This window comes from Psittacula echo (assembly GCF_963264785.1).
Source record: "Psittacula echo genome assembly, chromosome: Z".
NCBI classification, from domain to species: Eukaryota; Metazoa; Chordata; class Aves; order Psittaciformes; family Psittacidae; genus Psittacula; species Psittacula echo.
This window is the reverse complement of record NC_137742.1, coordinates 57,842,111-57,864,716: the sequence shown is the minus strand read 5'-3', so window position 1 is coordinate 57,864,716 and position 22,606 is coordinate 57,842,111. Positions and strand designations below refer to the sequence as shown.

The following is a 22,606-nucleotide window of genomic DNA, read 5'->3' as shown; positions in this document are numbered from 1 at the left end:
GACACTTTAGGCCATCAGGGCAGGGATGCAACGTACAGATGGTCCTGTGATCGAGGGGTGGACTTAACAATGGACACTATTGCCCTGGTTATTCACGAGTGTGAAACATGTGCTGCAGTTAAGCAAGCCAAACGGTTAAAGCCTCTTTGGTATGGAGGATGATGGCTGAAGTACAAATATGGGGAGGCCTGGCAGATTGATTATATCACACTCCCACCAACCCGCCAAGGCAAGCGCCATGTGCTTACCATGGTGGAAGCAACCACCGGATGGCTGGAAACATACGCTGTGCCCCATGCCACTGCCCAGAACACTATCCTGGGCCTTGAGAAACAGATTTTGTGGCAACACGGCACCGCAGAGAGAACTGAGTCAGACAATGGGACTCACTTCCAGAACAACCTTATACACACTTAGGCCAAAGAGCATGGTATTGAGTGGATATATCACATCCCTTACCATGCACCAGCCTCTGGGAAAATCAAACGGTACAATGGGCTGTTAAAAGCTACACTGAGAGCAATGGGTGCTGGGACTTTTGAACATTGGGATACCCATTTAACAAAAGCCACCCGGTTGGTCAACACCAGAGGATCTGCCAACAAGGCTGGCCCAGCCCAGTCAGAACTTTTACATACTGTAGAAGGCGATAAAGTTCCTGGGGTGCACATAAAGAATATGCTGGGGAAGACAGTCTGGGTTATTCCTGCTTCAGGTGAACGCAAACCCACTCGTGGGATTGCTTTTGCTCAGGGACACAGATATACTTTATGGGTAATGCGGGAAGACGGGGAAGTCCGATGCGTACCTCAAGGAGATTTGATTTTGGGGAAAAACAGCCAATGAACTCAGTTGCATGCTGTTGCCTGCTTTGTAGCACTTTCATAGCCCACCAACTAGATGTCTTCAGGTCACCAGCAACTGGCCCTGACTTCCCTCTGACAATCATCCCAACAAAGAATGAACTTTGGCAAAACCAGACAAGCTCAGCAGTGACCAGATGACTTCTGCAGTGTCATCAGCAGGCAACAGTCCAACACGGCGCACCATACCTCCTGCTCTGAAAGACTGTTACAAGAGATGGAGCCAGACATCACTGAACCAGATGAACTCAGCAGCTTTATAGGGATTGGTCCATGCACTAAGGAATGATATCTCTCTCTTTGTGTATGTGTGTGTATGCATATATTTATATGAGACAAGAGTGACGGTATATTGAAAAATGTGGGATGTGAGCACAACGTGAATGGTATGGAATAAGGGGTGGATACTGTCCTGGGTTCAGCAGTAGCAGTCATTTTTCTCCTTATTAGTAGCTGGTACAGTGCTGTAAGTTTTGACTTTTAACCTGGGAACAACACTGATAACACCGATGTTTTTAGTTGTTGCCAAGTCATGTTTACTCTGACCAAGGACTTTCTGAGTCTCATGCTCTGCTAGGGAAAAATGAGACAAGCACGAAGGAGAGACTGCCTTCCTTAACCAGGCTGTCACTGTTGTCCCAGAAGTGGGATTATTAACTGGTGTGCAGAACACTAATATACACACAAAGATGAGGTATTTTATTGCCAGCTATTTTGCAAAATAGGGTGCTAGGTGGAAGCTCCACACAGGTAGCACACATTTTTTTGTACATCAGACTATGTACCTTTCAGAGAACAAAGAAATTACATCTTGTTTTTCTAAGCGATGCTGTTCCTCAAGCTTGACAATGTTATCACCATGGCAAATTCCATTCTTGCTGTACATCATCATCACCTACTAGAATAATTTCCCTGGAGCAATTGAGGCACGTGAATAGATTCAAATGGAGAGGATTTCACATTACTTACCTGACTCAAAGTTAAGTAGTCCTATACTTCCAGTAATACAAAAGCCACCTAACCTTTGGCAACAAAAGCAGGCCTCTGTCACTCCAAATCTCCTATATGAGCCAGCAAACCTTGCATGATCAGTGATTCAGCAAATAGTACCATCAGCTATTACTGTGGGCTCTTGAAGGGTTAAAGAGAGAAGCATTATCTTTAGATGATAAAAAAGGGACTGAAGAAGAGCAAAAACTTAATAATGTAGAAAATGGTGGCTGCCAAACTTCCTAGACTATGGTCCACTCCACAATTACAGTCTCTTTACTTCCTTAATAAATTAAATGAAAGCATTTTTTCTGGCAAAGACCATATAGATAGGTTGATCAGCTGTGATTCACTTACTAAGGTGTTATTGACCACTGATAGTCCAGAGAGGGCAATCTGGAAACCAAAGAGTAAGAAAATAGCTCAAAAACAATTCTAAAGATGATTGAAAACAGACAGCTAAAGGTGTCAGCTCCAGAGCCAAGTAACAATCCCAGCTGCAAGACTGAGCCACACCATTCCCAGCTCTGTGGGCAGCTTCACAGGTATGCAGGGGACTGCAGCCTTCCTCCTTTCAGAGCAGTGTCTCTGGAGCATTGTATTAACTGCAGCTAGCTTTGTTAGGAACACTAGCATAATTTTTTTCCAAAGATCCAAACTTGTACCTTTGTTTGCTCTTTAGTTCCAGATCTGCAGCTGTGGCAACACTGTGTCTTGTATCACTGGAGGCTACAACCAGGTGTATAACAGCTTCAAGTTCGGGCACTTGCTCAGCTTCAATGAACTTCACTATACCCAGTTTACACTGTTCAACAGTGAAGAAAGTAAAGGCAGTGTTACTGACAAGAAAGTATATGTCACAATAATCACAGTAGTTCAGCTGTCTGAAATGATGGCTTCTGCTTGCTAGGGGTAAGTCCACAATCTCTCCATCTCTTTAGCAGCGCCTTCTTCTTGCCTCCTCTCAAAGCAGTAAACTGTGGCAAAGTACCAGCATCACATATCAATTATCGCATATCAGCATCATATATCAAGTAGGGATACTTTACTGCTTCTCTGCTAAAAAGGAACACTTCATCAACAGAAGAGTTTTGCAACTTTGTTCAGGAGGAAAATGCAAGAGTAGGCTGCTGCCATGGTTGCTTCCTAACCAGCCCTGACAGCTGCTGGCACCTCCCACCCTGTCTCACCACTGCAAAGTTCCATAAGGCATCATGTAAACTCCTTCAATAAATTCCCTCAGGGGGAACTCAGGGGAACTGAAAACCTGGTCAGAATTAGTTATGTATTTTGCCTCTGGCCTTTCATTCCTCTGTCTATAGCCACCCCTGCTACCACCCCAAGTTCACCAAGGATCAGCCTTGCATCTACAAGTACCTGTTCTAGTAGCTCTGGTGTCCACGGGCTATCTCCAATTACCCTTTTGGCTGCATAAAAGCTCATCCCTGGAGGTGGCTGAGGAATTCCAGGACCTCCCACACTACTCGATGAAGAGCCCTGGCCCGAGGGCATGTTTTGTCGACTCTGAGATTCATTCAATACAAACCTGAGCAGGTGGGAAAGTAAGTTCATTAGAGGCTTTACTAATCCACATTGCTGGAATGGAGTAATACATATAACCTGTCCAACTTCAGTTGTTCTTCTTTAATTAATGCCATGACTGACGTAAGACAGAATTTTACTCTGTTGAACTCAGACACCAGTTATCCCAGCATATTCTGCAAAAGCTGAAACAATCTCATTATAGTTGTTTGAAAACAAACCTCAGTTAGGAAAGCGAAGGTTCCACTGGCATTTCTGAGAGTTATCTCAGGTTAAAAAGCAGACAGAATGATCTCTTTTGTATTAGAAAGGAATACTCCCAACAGTACTGCATTTGAGAAACCTGTGCTAAAAGCTTTAATAACATTTGTACTATTTCTATGGAAAATGAATGCAAACATAACAAGGGCAATAATGAAGCATATGCAAATGAAGTGGCAGGAAACAGCCCTTGATATGAAATATAAATAAAAAGTATCTTGGAAAGTAGGAGGTTTAGTGCTGGGCAGGGAAGGAAAGCAGAAATCATAAAGGTTGAGTTTACAGATCTTAAGGCTTTTTGGAGGCTGGCTAGTCTAGCTGCCCTGTGAATATCTCCATACTCCCACAGAAGCCACTCCATCTCTGTATCCTTGAAAGCTGGTCAACGCATGAAGGGCATCAGAATTGTAATGCAGAGACCAACAATAATTATTTTGCTCCAATCAGCCATAATCTGTTTTGCATTCAGCACACAGGTAACAAAAGAAAGTAAACAGACACAATAAGGATAAACATTCATCCCAAGTCTCTTTAGTTAAAACTTTAAACACTTGGACTTCACTATGAGCTTTAAGCCCTACAGTTAGGCTTTCTGGTGGTTTTTACTACGTGCAGACTGGCAAGGCTAATTTGCAACTGGGCAATGACAGAGCAAGTTCTACTGGGCATAACTTGGTTGTAAATAGCTGCAAACTGTCTTACACCAGGGAGCAAAACTGAGAGACCCAAAACTACAGGATAGATGAAGACCCCTTCAGCCCCTACCCTTGAGGTCTCTGAGTATTTAAAAGTTGTTGTGCTCGTCCAGAATGCAAAATCATGGAATGAATTAAAGTCTTACTGCAAAGCCCGAAGACTTCATCTTCTGAAGCTGCTACAACCACAGTAGTGTGTTGGCAAGGCCAAAAGCATAAACTTAGGCAACCTGAAGAGTGTGAGCTATGAACAGAGGAGCAGACTAGGTGCTTTAAACTATAAGCTGCAAGACTCTACACACTCAAATGGTAAGGAAGTGGCCCGCAAAACATCGGATGGAAGTATGGCCTCCAGCAAAGCTACATGGAGAAACATCACTTGCTCACTATTTTAAAAGTCATTCCTTTAGAGCAATCCACTTGAGCAAGAGCTAAGTGCTCAGAAAAATACTACAGGAATCTATGAACTGTCAGGGAAAAAAAAGAAAAAAAAGAAAAAAAGTGTTTAATTTTAAAAATTATTTCTATTTTCTTTCAAAGCAAAAACTCCCTTAGCAGTACAAAGACACTAAAAAAGTTAGCGGAAAATAGATTTTTAGAAAGTATTGATTTTAGATACTAGAGAAGATTCCCAAAGAGCAGTGGTCAGTAAATTTAAGTTGCTCTGTAAACCCTTCTTGCCTTCAGGAACAGTGCTCACATTGAGACATGCTATTATAGTCGCAATGTTTTTCCATTGGAACAGAGATAAAAGACAATTCTTGTTATCAAAGGTTCGATTCTGGAAAGCAGAAGCTTTCAGAGATTACACTTGCTTATGACCTTGCAGGAATAAGCCTTAAAACTTCACTGCAGGAAGATGAGCACACATTTTGATCTGGCTTCTATTTTAAAGGTTTAGTTATTTAACAGATAGCTCACAGGTCTCATAGCTTCACTTTGCTCCCCAAAAGAGGTCAAGGACAGAATAGCGTGACACCCAATTAACCAGAAAGACATTTTGTTAAATAAAAAAGATGATGATCCCATTCTTAAAACTAGGACCTTGCCTTGTGTCTTACTGAAACATGTAATGTATCATGTGTCTTACTGTAACATGTAACTGGCTTCATCCAAGCTAGGAAATGACAGCATACTTTCATAAATGAGTTTCCAAGTGTGCAGTTCGTAATGTTTCACACAAAGAACACATCAGTACTAAAGAAGACTGGTATTAAGTCTTACTTACCCATAAGGCATAAGAAGAACATCCAACATAAAGTCCAAAAGCAGCTGTACAGTCTTTGGTTTTTCAGCAAGATTAAAAGGAGAAGCTGCTGCTTTCAGTGGTTCAGCAGGGTATTTCATGTGAAAAAGGGTTGGTATTAGAAGATGCATTAGGCTGAAAAAACAATTATATTTACTGCAACCATTTAAAAAAACCACACCTGTTTATTCTTAACATTTAAGAGAGAAGCCTTTAACAACAAAGTTGGTCCTTAATAGCAAGAAAAATCTTAGCAAAAGTTAAACCGATTCACAATCCAGAGGCCTCTATTTGCCACCTGATGTACTTAAAAATTGAAGGCAGAAGATAACAGAAGATAAACTAGGATTTCCACTTAAAACAGAACACGTGTGTGTGTGTGCATATATATATATATATATAAAAAAAAGCATGCATGCACACACATACACATCTGGACAGATAAAGCCAACTGCCTGTGTCCAGACTTCTAGTGCTTCGGAGTTGTGCCACAAAATACAGGCTAGGACTGTCTCACCTATAAGAAATATAAAGTTTTAAATCTGAGTCTACCTTGAGCAGAAGTTGATTAATATGGCTCAGCTTCACCAAAGAGTGCACATTAATATATTGATTACATAGCCAGATTTCTCAAAGCTCTCTTCACTTATGTAACTGCTTTTCAGACAGGTCAAAACCATGATCCCAGAGAAAACAATCAGGTATTTTCAGACTGATCTCATGAACAGAACCAAAATTTTACTGCAAGAACTTTAAATAAGGTCATTTTAAAAACACCTTCACACTATCACAGTGACACAGAGTGAATGAAGATATGATTTGAATGCCATTTTCCACTGCCAGCATGGTGGAAACCCATCTCAAAATAAATAAGGAGCAGGTCCACGATTAAGAGTTTTCTAGAAGGTCTTAGTACACAGCAGTTGCAACTTCAGTCTTTTTTATTTACTACAACTTAGTACGAACTTCTGTTCTCACAATTTAGAGTCTCCAATCTGAGACTCTTATTGGTATTGCAGTTGCTGGACAGATGATATGTACTGACGGTCTACTCTTAAGCCAGAATCTGATGAAGATGGATGGCTGATATAGGCAGGCATATCCATCATAACACAGGCCCTCTTATCATACCGGGAGTCTGCTGCTGCAGAGCCTGTATATTATTTTAACGTTAGATTATATGAATTCTTTGTATCACCCGAACTACTGGATGGCTGATTCAAATTATCCAAGCCAAGAACATCCTAGGCAACAAAGAAATCACCAAGGAAAGGAAAAAACAAACAAACCAACAAAAAAAAACCCCAACCTTTTAACAAGCGATACAAATTATTTTACTAAACCAATATCAACAGCATTTGCTCCAAGAATAAGAAGTTATACCTGTCTTGCTGTGGTTGAGGTTTCCCTTCCATTGCAGTGAGAAGTGTTGGAGCCAATTCACATTGTTTTTCCACAGGCAGACGGGGGTATCCCATCTTAACATAAATTATGGTAAAATTCTAAAAGAGTAGAAAAAGCACACAATATTGCAACAGTGCAAAACAAATATCTGTTCTTTAAACTCTAATGTTGCGTTACATAATTAGGTGCTGGAAATAATATGTTTTGGAAGACCAATTTCTAAATTCTAAGGCTGACTGGACTGACAGCTATTAAAGGGGAACCTCCCCTTTCAAAGGAGGAAAACAACAATGCAAAAAGCCCTCTCTAGCCTCTCTTACTTGCTGCCAATTTCACTAACAGCAGTTTTGCCCAAGGAACAGCTTCAAGGAAAGCAAATATAATTTCTCTTTTACTTATTTCTGAAATAAAAAGCAATATTGAATAAACACAAAGTAATCAGCATAGGAAAGACTTCTTTTGAAAATGTGTTTCTAAATCATCATAATTAAAAGCTGCAAGTGCAATCCAGAGTCCAGTGACAAGACAGCACAGCAGAGCAGTACCCAATACTGGACTATCTAACTGCTATCATGTTGATACAAACCCAGTCAAGAACTGCAGAGATGAGAATTGTGTGTTCGATGACCTGGTTGGAAGAAGCGCTGAAGTGAGAAGTCTTATACTTCTTTGTCAGTGGTACTTGTTAAAATTTTAATGAAGCCTCATAGCACAACACAACATGCATCACTCAGAGACATGAATGAAAACAGGTTTTTGACATGTCCACCCAAAAGTACAGCTCATGTCAAGCCTGCCTTCAAAGAAGACAGTTTTACTGCTCTACCTTACACATGCACTCTAGAAGCTCATGACCATTTGTAAAGGATGAACTCCAGATAATCCCACTTACTTAAAAGTTAACCTGATTACTTGCATACTGCTGCTGTTGAGAGTCTAATCATTCCTTCATCAGTTTCTAAAATGCTATGTTTTCCATATATGCTGTATATGACTGAATAGTCAATAGGGACAGTTTCCCCTCTGATTTTATCACTTTTTTTTTTAATTCCCATGATGATGATTTGCAATAGATTCAGAGTTGAAAACTGTCTTCCTAGTTTCTCAAAAACATTTCTAAACTATTTTCGCTTTTTAACCTACATTGAATGAAACCTTCTAGTAAAGTTTCCCCATCTATAAAATAAGGGTTTCATCATCTTTTCTTGCTCAACTAAGGTCTTAGGCCTGAAACACACAAAAATACAGGTTCTCACGTGATCAGAGAAATACAGATGTTTTAAGTAAGACTTTGAGACCGAACAATGTTTTAAGACCCTGATCCTGCACATATCAGGGTGAGGTTTGGTAGCTGCTTGCAAAACAGAACTTATAACAGTGAACAGACCCTCTACAATACAAGCAACGTGTCATGGTTTAAGCCCAGCCAGCAGCTAAGTACCATGCAATTGCTTGCTCACTCCTCACATCCCCCGCAGGGTGGCATGTGTTGAGAAAATTGTTTAATAATTTACATAAAAGTAAAATGAAATACAAGAACAGGAAATAGAGAGAGGGAGGAGGGAATTAAACCCCATGCCCTGGGGAAAAAAAAAAAAAATCCCAAAGAAGTGACACAAGTTAGCACCCACTGATCAATGCCCAGCCTGACCCTGAGCAGCGGCTGGTCCTTCCTAGCCAACTCCCCTCAGTTTCTATACTGAGCATGATGTGCTGTGGTATGGAATACCCCTTTGGCTAGTTTGGGTCAGGTGTCCTGTCTCTGCTCTCTCCTGCCTTCTTGTGCCCTTCCTCACTGAAGAGCATGAGAGTCACAAAAGTCCTTGACTTAGGGTAAGCGCTACCAAGCAATGACTAAAACATCTCCATCTTAACACAGCATTGTACCAGCTACTAGGAAGAAAGTTAACTCTATCCCAGTTGAAACCAGGACAAATGACAGTTCATGCCTTCACGAAATATCAGGGGTAATTATCAGTAATTTGAACAGAATCAATAGTGTAGGTGCTTCACGAAAATAAGTTTCACAGCAGACTATAAAGTTTAGTTAAAAAAAAAATAAAAATAAAAAATCTCTTAAAACATCATCCTCATGACAGTAACGCACTTACTAGGAAAGCTGACATATCTAAATGCAGTTTTAAAGAATATTCTGCTTGTTACAAGTAAATCAGCAACTGTTCTTGGAAGAAGAGCCACTTACAGTGACAAAGGACACTGCAGAAGGATCCTGATATTGAACTAGCAATGTCTCTACTGGAAGTTGAATTTTTGGACGACTTTTGATGCGCTTATTCAGATGAACCAGCAGCTCCATGACCTGACAGGAAGGAAACAAAAAACATGAAAGAACCACCATCAATTTGACCACTTTGGACTCCACACACCACACTCAGTCCACTGTGCAGATCTATTATAAAAAAAATCAGGCTGAGATTCCCAACTGTTTAATTTCTAAGAATATGGCATTCATCATTTATTGTATTATTCTGAAAACACTCTGACATGTCTAAAGTCACTGTTAAGACAAACACATAAGAAGTCTCAAATCATGCCACAACCAATATCCTCCATCAACAGAAATGCCAGGAAGAAATGATTACTGAGGATGACCAGGTATTTCTACATAGCTGGTTACTCCCCCTCAAAACTCAAAACCAGGTTGGACAGGGCTTCGAGCAACCTGGTCCAGTGGAAGGTGTCCCAGCCCAAGGCAGAGGTGGTGGAACTAGATGATCTTTAAGGTCATTTCCAACCCAAACCATTCTGTGATTCTACAAAACTGAGCCTGGTTTGGAAATCTGCATTGCTGTGGCTGTAACTTCAATTCATGACAACAAACAAAAAAACAATGAAAAAGCCACACCCATAAGAAAGTTATCAAGTGTGTGTACGAAAACTGTGTTTGCAGTGGAACAATACAGAACTGAAATCCTTCAGGGAAGAGAAGTCAACAGACACCCCGTGGAATGTCAGGCAGGAGGAATGCGCAGCCCTGCCCTGGGCAGGTGGAGTCCCAGCAGAAACGCTGATGGAGCCAGGCAGCAGCACTGGAGGAAATGACCCTGGCATCTGGCAGACAGTGAGCTGAGCAAGGGCAAAGGTGCACTGAAACAAGAGAGGTACAGAGTGGTATTTCCCATGATGAGGACTCTGAAGTACTGAAGCAGGAGCCCAGTGAGTTTGTGCAGTCTCTATCTGTGGAGTCTTTTCAAGACCTACCTCAATAAAACCTTCAACATCCTGGTCTGAACTTGTAATGGACCATTTTAAGCAGGAGGTTGGTCTGGAGACAATCTGAGTCACCATCAAGCTGAAGTATCCCATGATTAACTACTCTATTAAGTAGTTTCTTTCCATGATTTCAGCAAAGTGTAATTTGTAAATCCACTAAATATCAAAACTGAATGGAGGAACTCAAAAAACTACAGACAATCTCCACTCTGGAACAATAGATCTTGAGAAATCACACTGAACATCTGCATCTCGCTCACAAATCCTATCAGGTTCTCAAGCAAGGTGGTCCAATGAAAGTGACATTAAATGGAGTTAGCTCAGCTCCAGTAAAACCAGAGCCACTCCTAGATGCGCGATGACTGAGCAATTGAAGTCAAAAAGGTGGGCACACTGCCCTGTGCTTTTCACAGCTCATTACCTTGGCCATATACTGTTGAAAAAGCAGCTAAATCACTGTCATTGTAGTTTGTCATGGAAACTGCAGAACAATATGCTTGCTGATCTGCATATGAGCCAAGACATCATCTTTGCATCCACTACGTGGCCAGGCATCAAACAAAATAACGTCCAGATATAATTTAGAGAAACTGCATAGCTGACCACAAGCATGTGACTGAGACCAGAGAGAATCTGACAAACTAAAGTACTGCTGACAGGTATCAAGTTTTACTGCTGCAAAAATATTATACCAGCAGTCACAAATTCCTCCTATTTCAGAAAGGAAAAAAACATGTCTGCACACACTTTTTTGTGAAGGAACAGAAACATATGAGTACAACAGAATTTGAGGAACCCGGTCAAGTTCCTAGTCAAGGAACATGGTGGCTGGTGAAAAAATAGCCATGGCTGGCTCAGGTCACGTGTGAAGGTTTAGCTCGTGTCCTGCTTCTCTAATCATTAATATCAAATCAGTGCACGAAGGATTTCATCCAGCAGTACTCATTCGACCTGAATCAGGAAAATGTCCGCACTTTCAAGGACAACTGCTGCTCAGGTTTTTGTTGGCTTCCCATGGGCTGCACAAAGCGACACCATATTCAGTCTGGCATAAATGAAGCTAGCACATCAGTACTTCCTGAAGCACATCTGAACCAGCAGAGTTAAGTCTACCCTGGATTAGTTCTCTGTGTCATTGCTAGGGTAACTGGTTTGGCACAAGGCATCCTAGAATTTAATTTAACTCATCTGTCAAACCATGGCCTGAAGGATCACCATTTCAGGATAAGTGGATTAAGAGAATGAGTTCAAATTACTGAATGTTGCACTAATATTGACCTGACTCTCACAAAATTAAGGGCAGGGATATGACCAACACAGCAATATGTTAAGGCAGCAGGAATTAAAACGAACTTTTAATTTCCCCTTTCCATAGCCAGTACCATTTTGAGGAGAAAGTCAATCTGTGGAACTAAATTAGAGTGCAGTCAACACACCTGGAGTACTGAATGAACTACACTGTGCTTCTGAAGCTGGGTGAAAGCAAATCCTTTAACAATTGTATTAATCCACACTTCAGCAGTATACTGGCACCACAGAGATGTACTTTTTTGCTCATATACCTATACTGTTGAAAGCTTCACTGTCAATCCAATTAAAATGGTGCAAGTTTTCAAACCACAATTGACTTTGTTGGCACTTTTTTGTTCCTGTTACTGGGATCTGTTTTTTTTAACCACTACAGTAATTGCAGAACAGACACATGACAATGGATGCAGAGTTTTGTTACTGCCTATAGTCAGTCACTGGGTGAATAAAGAGTTTGTCCTCTTTCCATTCTATTTCATCTACTTTATTAGTCTCTGTTAGATTAGCTTTCCAATCACTTGAGAGTTCATGTAAAAAAACATATCCTTTTCTTTTACTTACACAATTTACACCTTAACACAATTTTGAGGCTGGAGCTGAACAACAGACACATTCTTGCTGTCCACTAGGCAAAATTAGCATTAGAAAGCTAGGTGTTTGCGTTTAAAAGCCGAGCCCTTGAAAATGCATCAGACTTCTTAAGACACTCCCCAGTCACATTAACGGCAATGTAGGAGCAAGAAGAAGATTGAAAAGATGAGGTCTGATGTAAGTAACAGAAAACAGCAATGTGCACATTGAACAGATTTACCTGCAGGTTACACACACCACAGTAAATCTTCAGTGATGTAAAGTCATGGGCGTGCAGATGAGCTTTTATCCCATAACCTAATCCAGGGAACTGAATTCCCCAGGTATATATTAAATTCAACCTCCAAAATGGCTTGGTCCTTCATCCTATGCCTGTAACCAGGCAAGAATCAAACAGTTTTGAACATAGAATTTAAGATATACCTGAATGAATTCTGTGATAAAGCTGCCTTCTGTACCAGGGAACTGAATTCCTTCAGGTATGTATGAAATTCCATCTTCAAAATTATTTGGTGCTTGCTCCTATTCCTACTGTCAGACAAGTGAATGACATCAAGGAATATGTCTTCAAGGTCTTTCATACACAGAACCGAGCTTGCTCCACATGTGCCATAAGTCAGGTGAATGCACAACAGTCCTAACATGGTAGCAAGAGCAACTGTCTTGATGATACTAAGTCTTGGTCTCAGGCTAACTCACAGCTAGCTGGCTTCAACTGGAAACAAATGCAGCCTTCACACAGCTGCAAGAGCCCATGCATCTGTAAATGACCTTGCTGACACAAGCAATGACTGTTTTCTTTAAGCCCTTAACAGTTGTAGGTATAGTAGTACAGTAAACCATGATACATCAGGGGCATTTCCTTCTCCCTGAACATGACAACATACCATTAGGATAAACTGCACCCTTACCTTTTTACGAACTCCTTCTTGTGTGCTGGACAGCTTGAGGAGTACAGGGGGTAGGAATTTGGAAATAATGTTCTGTAACTGTTCATCTGTTTCTGCATGGCCAAGACGCAAGAAGACACGTTCAAGTTGATCTGCAGTTAAAGAAGATAGGAAAGGAGAGAAACTGGTTAAAACTCAAAATTGCTGTAGCAAGAAAACAGCATTTTCTGAACATCCCCTAATGGGCTTCTAAGAACTGTACACAACTCCACAGTTCTTAAAGTACTTTCCTTTCAACAGCACTCAGCACAGAGGCGTCTTGTATTTTCAACACTACATGAGCAAACAACTGATGGCCGAAACTACCCTGGTAGCTTCCAGTACCAGCCTCCACAATTACATGGAGACGACTTCTGTCAAAGACAGAAACAGTCAAGATTTCCTTTGCTTCACTCTCCTTTTCAAATCAAGGCTAGGACATCTCCAAAGGTGCAACAGAAAGTTAGGATCTCCAAGTCATTCCCTGCTATTTCTGCTATGACGACAGAAGTGTGCAGCTGTGGGGATATTAACTCTTGAAAAGATGCTTGCTGTGATCTGCATTCAGATCATGATGTTCCATACCTCCACTATTTAATCAGAGGGCAAGTTCTTGTTATTATTCTTCTTCAACCTAGAGTTCTGGTCATATTGTAGACATGGTGTCAACAGAACAAAACTACAAAGCACATACAACAGAACCCAAGACCAGTTACAATTTGTATGGCAGAAAGAGTCTAGACAAAGCACAAGAGGCAAGGTTGAGGCAAGCTACACCATGGCAATTGTACAAATAAACAGGCTGCACACCTGAAAGCACAAGAAACAAGCTACAAAGTGAAAACCAAGGTCTTTGAAACCTTGAGACTATTGTTCCAGAGTAAATTTGATAATTACAGAACATTACAGGACTTTGTTACATAGGACATCTTGACACAGGCTAACCTATTCTGCTCAAGACTTTCCATTAAGCCACTTACATCTTACAGGAAACCTTTACAAAGCTGTACAAATGTTGACTGAACCAGTTACTGATTTTTTTAGATTCTGCTGCTCTTTTTTCCAAATATCAGTTATTACAATAGGAATAAGATCTCAAGTATGAAACACAGGACATACTGCAGTAACTTAAAACACAAAGCTCCTATTATAGTACTACCAAGGTGCTGGGAGTATTTTAAAGCTTTCACCTTCCTCTAGTCAGCAGGTCTCCTCCCCAAACCCAGGAAGGAACACAAAAATAATAACTAAAAGAACCAAAAAACAACCACAAAAAACGTCTGCAAAGAAATAAAAGTTGCAACTCCTACAAGATCAAGAGAACAGGGGGCAGGGGAGAAGCAATAACATCTGTTTCTTCAGTGAGCTAGCAGAAGATCATTTCAAGGAAACATGAGACCAAAATCCTCTGACAAGCACAAGCACTGAGGACCATCTCTCTTTACAAAAAGAGTGGAAGAGTCCCTATTTTAAGTCCCAGCACACAGCTGCTCCGACAGCTAAACCAGAAGCAAAGCAAAACCTCCCTGGCACAGCAGCATCCCCAACTGCCAGACCATCCTCATACATGGTATGAGGAGCGTCTCTTCTCCATTCTGCAGCACTACAGGACAGATACACAGGCAGCAAGAAGACCCTGGGCTTTTGAAGGGACTACAGGTCTTATGATATCCTACAAGGAGGAAATCATTCCCCCAAAGACTAATCTAAAGTGACATGGTGAAAGCTCAGATTAGAGGAAGACCAAGGAGAACCCTCCTGCAGCACTCAGCTGGCTGTAAGGGACTACCAGGGCAAAAAAGAAAAAAACACTGTACAGGAAAGAGGTGAAGACTGAGGTGAATGGATATGGTTGGAACTTGAGCTAACAAAATGGATGTTCAAGTAGAAATGCCACTTTAGTCAGCAAACCTGTCATGATGTACCTACAGAAGCTCTTACTGTCCTGTTTTTTAAATCTGTGCTATCCCTGCACTTAAAGGCCTCACAGCACCACTCCTCCTCTGCCACCAGCTGCAGATTAAACATAAACATATCACTTCCAACATTTTCTGCTGAGCAAATACAACAGGCAGCTGAAAAGACAGAGAACTATGAAATTTTACTGTCAGGGAAATTACAAGCCAAGACTCTGTAGCACCTACAATACAAACTGACTTGTAAGCCAATCTCTAGGTTCAGACAGATTTCATGGAACAATCAGGCTGTCAGCTAGTCAACAACTTTGTGACATTTCTTTCTTTTTCTAATTCTAACAATTTCTTTCTCTCTTCTACTCCTTTCCCTGCAAGCAATCTCTCCCTCTAGGACCTCCACAGTGTCTTACAACCACGCCAGCACTAGGGGACTGCTTAGGCCACACCAAGCAGCTGAAATAAACAATGCATGAAATTATCAAATCTTTCTCCTCTGCCCTGGAACTCCAGGAGATCACTGCAGACACACTATCCTCAAGCAAGCTGACTGAGGAACCTCCCAACAACACGTTCCTTCTCATGGCAGACTCAAGTGTAAGGTAACACAAGTGAAGGTATTTCCAACCCCTTTGTTGTAGCCACTGGACTACGCACACCTCCTGGAAGGCACAGAAACCACTCTGCATGTGCCCACAGGAAGTGCAGCAATGCATCTACCCTATTTCCAGCTTCCACCATTATTCTGTTGTTACAAGCTGCAACCAGAGCTGTAATAATAATACAGACAGGAAAAAAAATCCAAAAACCTATGCCCTTGTTCACACTGCCTTTGAGATGTATTTATTACTTTCCCTGTATCTCTGCTGCCTAGTCAGTTAAGCCCTAACAACTTAGGTTTTCTTCAGGTCTTCTTCCCTTAACCATAAGCATGACAGGACTTAACAAATTCAAGGAGACTAGTCGCCTGGCTGCCGTTAAAAAACAGGTCAGGAATTTGTCAGAGCAGTCTCCTGTGCTGCCAGTGCAGCGTGTTGTATCCATAGCAGCAACAGGACAGGAAAACAAAGAGCTATAAACCCATGGAAGTATTGCACATCAACCATTTTCTCCTCAGTTTTTATTCTACTAACAATTGCGACCATCTCTCAAGCTGACAGCGGGAAGCATAAACCCTGGATATTTAAAGAACCACACACAATGGTCCAGGAGAGGAGCCAGGGACACAGTATCTGTGGCTCAGATACTTGATGTATCCGAGTACATCAGATGTAGTGTACAGATGCAAGATACATTTGTGCAGATGTGCCTTGCAGATCTGCCAGCCGGCACAGGCAAGCTCCTTTCTCTCTCTGCCTTCTGTCTTCTCACAGCCTTCACCTGGCCTCCTTGTCCAGCCTGCAACTGCAAGCAGACCACTGTGCATGAGACATCAAACAAGACAAAGTGTTTGCTCCCAGCCCATCTCACGTTCTCACACTGAGTCCTTCACAAGCTTTTAGGACAGAAGACAAAACCTTCTCCCTCTAGTTTTACAGTCCCTACTGCCAACTGCACAGTTGTAATTTCAAGGGGGGAACCACTAGGTTATATGATAAAAATAAGTAAAGCAAGAGGTTTAACTTGCTTACCTACCTACCATAAAAAAAGAAATAAAAATGACACAAACTGTTCTGAATAAGCCTCAGCAACTGAAATTAATCTACAGCAATCTTACACAACCTGACTGTAAGAGCACTGAATTTTAATTATAAAACTTTACACACTTCAAGCTTTACCTTTGCTAGCCAACACTAAACTTAAAATGCATCCATGCAATGACACACTTCCTATAACTTCCCTTTTGAAAGTTGACTGATTTTTTTAAATTTTCTGGAAGCACTGAAATAAAGAAGTAACGAAGAGAAGACATTTAGTAATTACAGGCTTACCTCTATCTAAAAAGCCAATACTTAGGAGATCTAAGATTTTACACAAAGGCTTCTCCTTCCTCAATTTCATATCAAACCCTCACCTCCAATTTAGGTTTGCAATATTTCCTTAGTATTGGTTCACACCTGTAGCACACTCTGTATTAGCTAATTATTTACATTTATAAAGTTACTTCCATAGTTAATCTACTGCAGTTCAACTCTGGTGAACATAGGGCTGGGGAAAGAACATACCGTCAGAGGCAAAGGTCCAACTTTTAATGCAGTCCAAAGAATTAAAAAAAAAAAAAACAAAAACCACCACAACAAAACACCAAAACCAAACCAAAACACCAAAAGATTGTCATTATTTTATTTACACTAGTAAGAAAGTCAAAGTGAAAGGGAGAAAGTAGGAAAGGAAGAAGACTTAACCAGAAACACAACTGGAAAACTGTGCCAAATCCTGCAGGGCTCTACAAAAACTGCTCCAAGAACAAGCTTGCACATCAGAAGCAGTGGAAAAGCATAACGGCAAAATGACATCACAGTGAGCTTTTCAGAGTCGCTCTACTGTGGAAAGGCCCCTGCTCTGCCAGGGACTGTTGGAAGAATAACGCAAATGAGATTAAACCACTACTATCCTTCAGTGCATCACTGGATTCATTATTTTTTGGATATTCTTGCAAGTTTGCCTTTACAAAGCTGGAACCAATTTCTTGAAGGAAAGATGATTGTTATGGCACCAAGAATCTGTTTATGTGCAATGTGACAACCACAGCCCCTGTCAGACCTGCCCTCTACATTAGAAAGCACCTGATAAATCATGTCTGGTTTAAAAAGTAGTCTTAGAAATACAAAATGTGTGCTACAGCTATGACAGTCAACATTTTACTATGTGGGGAAAAAAAACCCCAAGAAAACAAAAGAAAAAAATAAAACCCCAAAACAAAACAAACCACCACAAATAAAAAAAAACCCAAAACAAACAAACAAACAAGCCCCACAAAACCCAAAACCCAACCAAATAAACAACAAAAAAACACAACCAAGAATGAACTGTACAAGTAGAAAAAAGTAACACTAGGTAGCTTTACTTTTCAAATACATACCATTAAGTCCATGCAAAATTTGTAACAGATATTCATGTTTCTGGCACAACCACAACTCCTTTCAAGGCTGCTGCAGAACATTTTCACACAATATTTCATTTTTTGTAGTGTTTTCTTGGGGGAAAAAGCATTTATAAGAGCATGAATATAAATATGGAGGATTTAACAGCAGACATTGCATATGAAGAGATGTTCCCTTTCACTGTATGTAGAAGAACCAAAGTGGCAGGAAAATGAGCTATATCATTGTATCCCTGTTTCCAGCAGTAGTGTCAATAGACATGATGAATTTGGAATTTGAAATCCCCAAGTTACGACGCAAAGCAGTTACCTATATGTGAGGCAACGCATGTTTCACTTCTATTTCTTTCCAGTCTCCATTTAAGACTACAAGAAGGAATATAGGTTTCAGCACTCATGACCACACCTCACGCAAAAAGGAAAGGAATAGATTTCAAAACACAGATAACATATACATATTTTTTACAAGAAAGTCACATTAACAACAAGGCTCTAACTTGTGCTTTATAAACTCTGAAATCCTGCACACTGGCCAGAAAAGGGTCAAAGTTATTGCTAAGTCTTGTCACTTCAGAACTGATCTTGCAGTCTCCCAAGCCAAGAGCAAAACCCCAGCCTGCTGACTGAAACATGCTCCTTCTTCCCGTTCTACTATATAGTAGCTTGTAAAAAGGAACAACAGAGAGAAAGGCATAGAAAGAATGGAAAGAATAAAACAAACAGCTTAATGTCTTCCTCCCATTAACAAGGGAGGACCTTTCCTCCTTTTTTTTTTTTTTTTTTTTTTAATTTTTGTTTATAAAATCATGGAAGTGAACTCTTTGAATGCTTGGTCTTGCTGAGGTAGCTGGTTCACTGTTCATCCATCTTTTAATGAAAGGAATCTCAGTTCAACTAAGCACAATTCCAATTCATGTATCCAGGTTCTCCTCCTTGTCCTTACACGTGATAAAGAGTTAGCTCCCACTAGCATCTATGCATATTACACACAGCATATCAGCTATTCTACACACACCCCTCAGCAATGTGCATTTGTGTAGCTGAGTATCAAGTAAAATACACACCATTCTTCTTTTGAAAACTGACTCAAGAAACTATTAGGGCTAGGACAAGTTAACCTTACTGTACCTCATAATTTAACATCATCAGGAATGAGAAAGAGAGTCTGGGTCCTCTGCAAAACACAGCAGACAGTCGGAGAGCAAAATTCTGTTCATAAGGCCAGAATTTATGTTCACTTTGCTGAAATTATCTAACAGATTAGTGGGGCTGCTACATTAAAGCATTTCTAGAACTGTTTCAGTAAAGCAAACAAGAAATCCCTCTCCAAAACCCTCCTCTGTATAACCATTACCTTGCACTATCATCCTCCACATCTCCTCCCAAAGCCTCTAAGCTGAATGAACAGTACTAGACACAGCAGCATTTCAACTTCACTGCCTGGATGGCAGCGGTAGTTCTAGGGGCAGGTTCCTGATAAAGCAAATGCTCAAGCACACTCTCCAGAACTAAGCAATGGTTTCTGCCCTATTCCACATACAGAAGAAAGCATGAAATTCTTCTCTACTGTGCCACTACTAAAATCTGTGTCAAATTCTTGTTCCAATGGCACTAGACTCTGTGAGAAAATACATCTAGTACGATTACAGTAGCCAACAGTGAGTCAGGATTTGTCGGTGCTATTCCTGTCTCTACAAGTAACCCGCTGCGTGCCTACAGCCAAATCGCTCCAAGGGGCATTTGTAAAAGTAGGCCAGCCACCAGGTTATTTTATGAGATCTCACTGGAAAAGGCTGGGAAGGAGTGATATATTACCTTTTCTTTATCCTATTCTTCCATTTTATATAAAAGATGATAAAAAATTTGAATAGCATACTGAAATCCAAACATTTGCAGTATGCCAGGCTTAGGTCTCCATTTAGTGGCTGTCTATTCTTACTCAAGGTTAATCTTGCTTTCCCCTGTGTCTGAACTCTTGCAGGTTCAAGGCAAGTTTACCAATTTTCTACTATTTTTTTAACTGCCTTATCTCCATTCTTATGCTGCCTTCAAACAATTTGTCCTTAAACTGGTAAACATCCATATACAGATTTTAAGCAAATAATAAGAGTTCATGTGTTTGAGTGGAGCCATAGATCAAAGATTCCTATAGCCATGTATATATAAAGCAAGGAAAACTGGTTTTCTAATCTAAAACTAGTAGTAATTATTTTTGTTATTTTGGGACTAATCATTACCCTACAAAAGAACAAATTTCTTTCCAAATATGCTGAAATTTAATTATTTAAATGTACCAAAAGACAGCAAGCCCCTACGGAGGCTGTATAGTTTCCATCTCTTTCTCTACTTGAAATTACTCCTTTTCCATTAGCTTTACTTTTTATTTAAGATTACAGTACTTTCTATTCAGTGACAGATGAGGTACTAAGGAATAACCCAAAACTAGAAAAGAAAAATCCACTCTCTTTCCTCCCCCCCACAAAAATTAAAGATTTCTAACCAAACCAGTGGAACCCCCTCAATTCTGAAGGATGCAGTGGACAAGTAATCCGAATTATACCATATGATTATTAACGTGAATCTCAACCTAAGCACATTTGTCCTCTCAGCACAGCTTAACACAAAGGGCTGTGTAGCAACTGGCACATGGTTGAGAACTAAGTTTTTGCAGGATCATATCTGGAGGATGGGGAGCTAGATTACAAATAAAAGCTGAGGAGTTGCAAGCAAGAAATCTCACACTGACCGGTTTCACCAAGGGGAATCATGTTAGCATTGTAAAACTGACAATAGAAACTCTTGGATGACAGCAGCAGTGAGGTCTTTCATGGTCATGATTACAATTTATCCCAGATGTCATTGGAATAAATAGCTTGGCATTTGTGCCCTCCAAGGATCAGTGTAACTGCAAGATTCTTCTTACTCCACCACAAGATCCTGGCTCTTTGGCTACGTAAAGAACATCCTCATCATCATTTTATGCTTCATTCCATTCAGCTTAGTTCCATTTATAGCTAACAAAGAGCAGAACACAGATGCTACCTACACAGCAGCATACGGAGAACAACGAAAAAAAACCAAGTGACACATCAGGCAGAAATGTTTTCAGAACTGAAAGCCAATAGCACGAATCTGCTCAAACGCTTTCTTCTGCCCTTCCTCTCCACCGACTGCCAAGTACTATTTCAGGGCAACCAGAGGCCCTCTTATATTTGGCTGAGTCATACGTTATCTTGCTATTAACTCTTCACAGTTGTCTAAGACCTTGTTCTATTCCAAGACAGGAAAAGAAAAAACGGTCTTTAAAATTTCTTAGGCTTCTCCAAAGAGAAGTTGAGCCTTTACTGCACCGGACAGAGAATGGGATTTAGATGCGAAGAGAAGGCAGGAGCTGGGTTTCCCCTGCCCTGCACGCTCGGCGCAGATGCAGGCACCTCCGATTCTGGCTGCTGTAATCATGTGCCGAGAACTGCAGAGGCTGAGGATGTGCTCACACACCTACCGTGCGACACGGCACTGCGCCGGCAGCTTGAGCACTCCCCAACAGCACGCCGGTGCCTCGGCACGCGGTATTTTTACACTGGTGCTGCAGCAAGAGGATGGCGGTGGAACAAAGCGGAGCGGGCGCAGCCAGCCACGGGAAACTGCTCGCCCTTTTGGGGTGCAGCGGGGTGCGGATGCTCTCCCTGCACGGGAGCTCTGTCGGGTCCGCGGGTCCTCCCGCCGAGCAGCCCCCTCCCCACTGAGCTGGCGGCGAGCCGGCTTCGCAAGGTCACGCAGCGGCGGGAGAGGGCGCAGGCCGGAGCGAGCCCCCCATGCCCGCGGGGAGGCCGCGGCCGGGACAGGCCTCCTCCAACACCGCAGCCTTTGGCTTCCGCCTCCCGACATGGCTGCGCAGAGCCGGGCCCGGCCCCGCCGCCGGTATAGCCGCACCGGGCCGTGAGCCGGGCCCCGTGCAACGCCACAGAGGGGCCTTCACCGAGGAGAGACCCCGGCCCGGCTCCGCACGCGCCCGCCCACCCGCCCCGGGGTAGGAACGGCGCCCGACCGGGAGCCCTCGGCACCTCGGCCACTTACTGAGCTCGTCCTGGGCAGCCGCGGCGGCCGCAGCCATGTTGCCAGCTGGGGAGGGAAAAAGGGAGGCAGGAAAGACAGCGAGAGACGCGCTGCTGCAGTCCGGCCCTGGCCGCTCCCGCCCCTCTGCTCCGCCGTCGGCTCCGCTCAGCACGGACACCGGGCCGGCTCACTCCTCCTACTCCTCCTTCTCCTCTCTGAAGCTCACTCCGACACAAACCGCCGCGAGGGACGGCGGGCCCAACAGCGCCCGCCCTCCCGTCACCGCCGCTTTATATTTAGAAGGAGCCACCGTCCCGGCCGCCCGCCCCCGCCGCGCACACGCACCGGCCCGCTGACCCCTCACCCCTACCCGCCCCGCCCGCGGACTCCCGGTGCTTCCCAAGGAGAGAGGCAGCACCGGCGTCAGCAGACTGACCTGAGTCCGCGCTGACCTCCATGACGGCCGCGATACACCCTCCCCTCTCCGCAGCGGCGGCGGAGGAAAACTGAGTGGGAGCCGAGGTCGGCGCA

General features: G+C 42.2%; 1 protein-coding gene across 11 annotated transcripts in view; it reads right to left on the bottom strand.

Moving 5' to 3' along the window:
- ECPAS (Ecm29 proteasome adaptor and scaffold) overlaps positions 1-22,598 on the bottom strand; it is a 67,288-nt gene extending 44,690 nt beyond the window's left edge. For 4 of the 11 annotated variants that reach the window (XM_080636877.1, XM_080636881.1, XM_080636884.1 and 1 more), the window contains exons 1-7: positions 22,097-22,288; positions 13,046-13,176; positions 9,205-9,321; positions 6,981-7,099; positions 5,580-5,732; positions 3,231-3,399; positions 2,519-2,658 (exon numbers count right to left, since the gene is read on the bottom strand). In XM_080636877.1, the coding sequence (XP_080493003.1) occupies positions 2,519-2,658; positions 3,231-3,399; positions 5,580-5,732; positions 6,981-7,099; positions 9,205-9,321; positions 13,046-13,176; positions 22,097-22,133 (866 nt within the window). In that variant the 5' untranslated portion in view covers positions 22,134-22,288. Of the gene's footprint in view, positions 1-2,518; positions 2,659-3,230; positions 3,400-5,579; positions 5,733-6,980; positions 7,100-9,204; positions 9,322-13,045; positions 13,177-21,521; positions 21,985-22,096; positions 22,292-22,511 lie in introns of those variants that run through there. The other 7 variants (XR_013958691.1, XR_013958692.1, XM_080636880.1 and 4 more) reach the window with 6 other exon arrangements.
- Between the last annotated feature and the right edge of the window lie 8 nt (positions 22,599-22,606).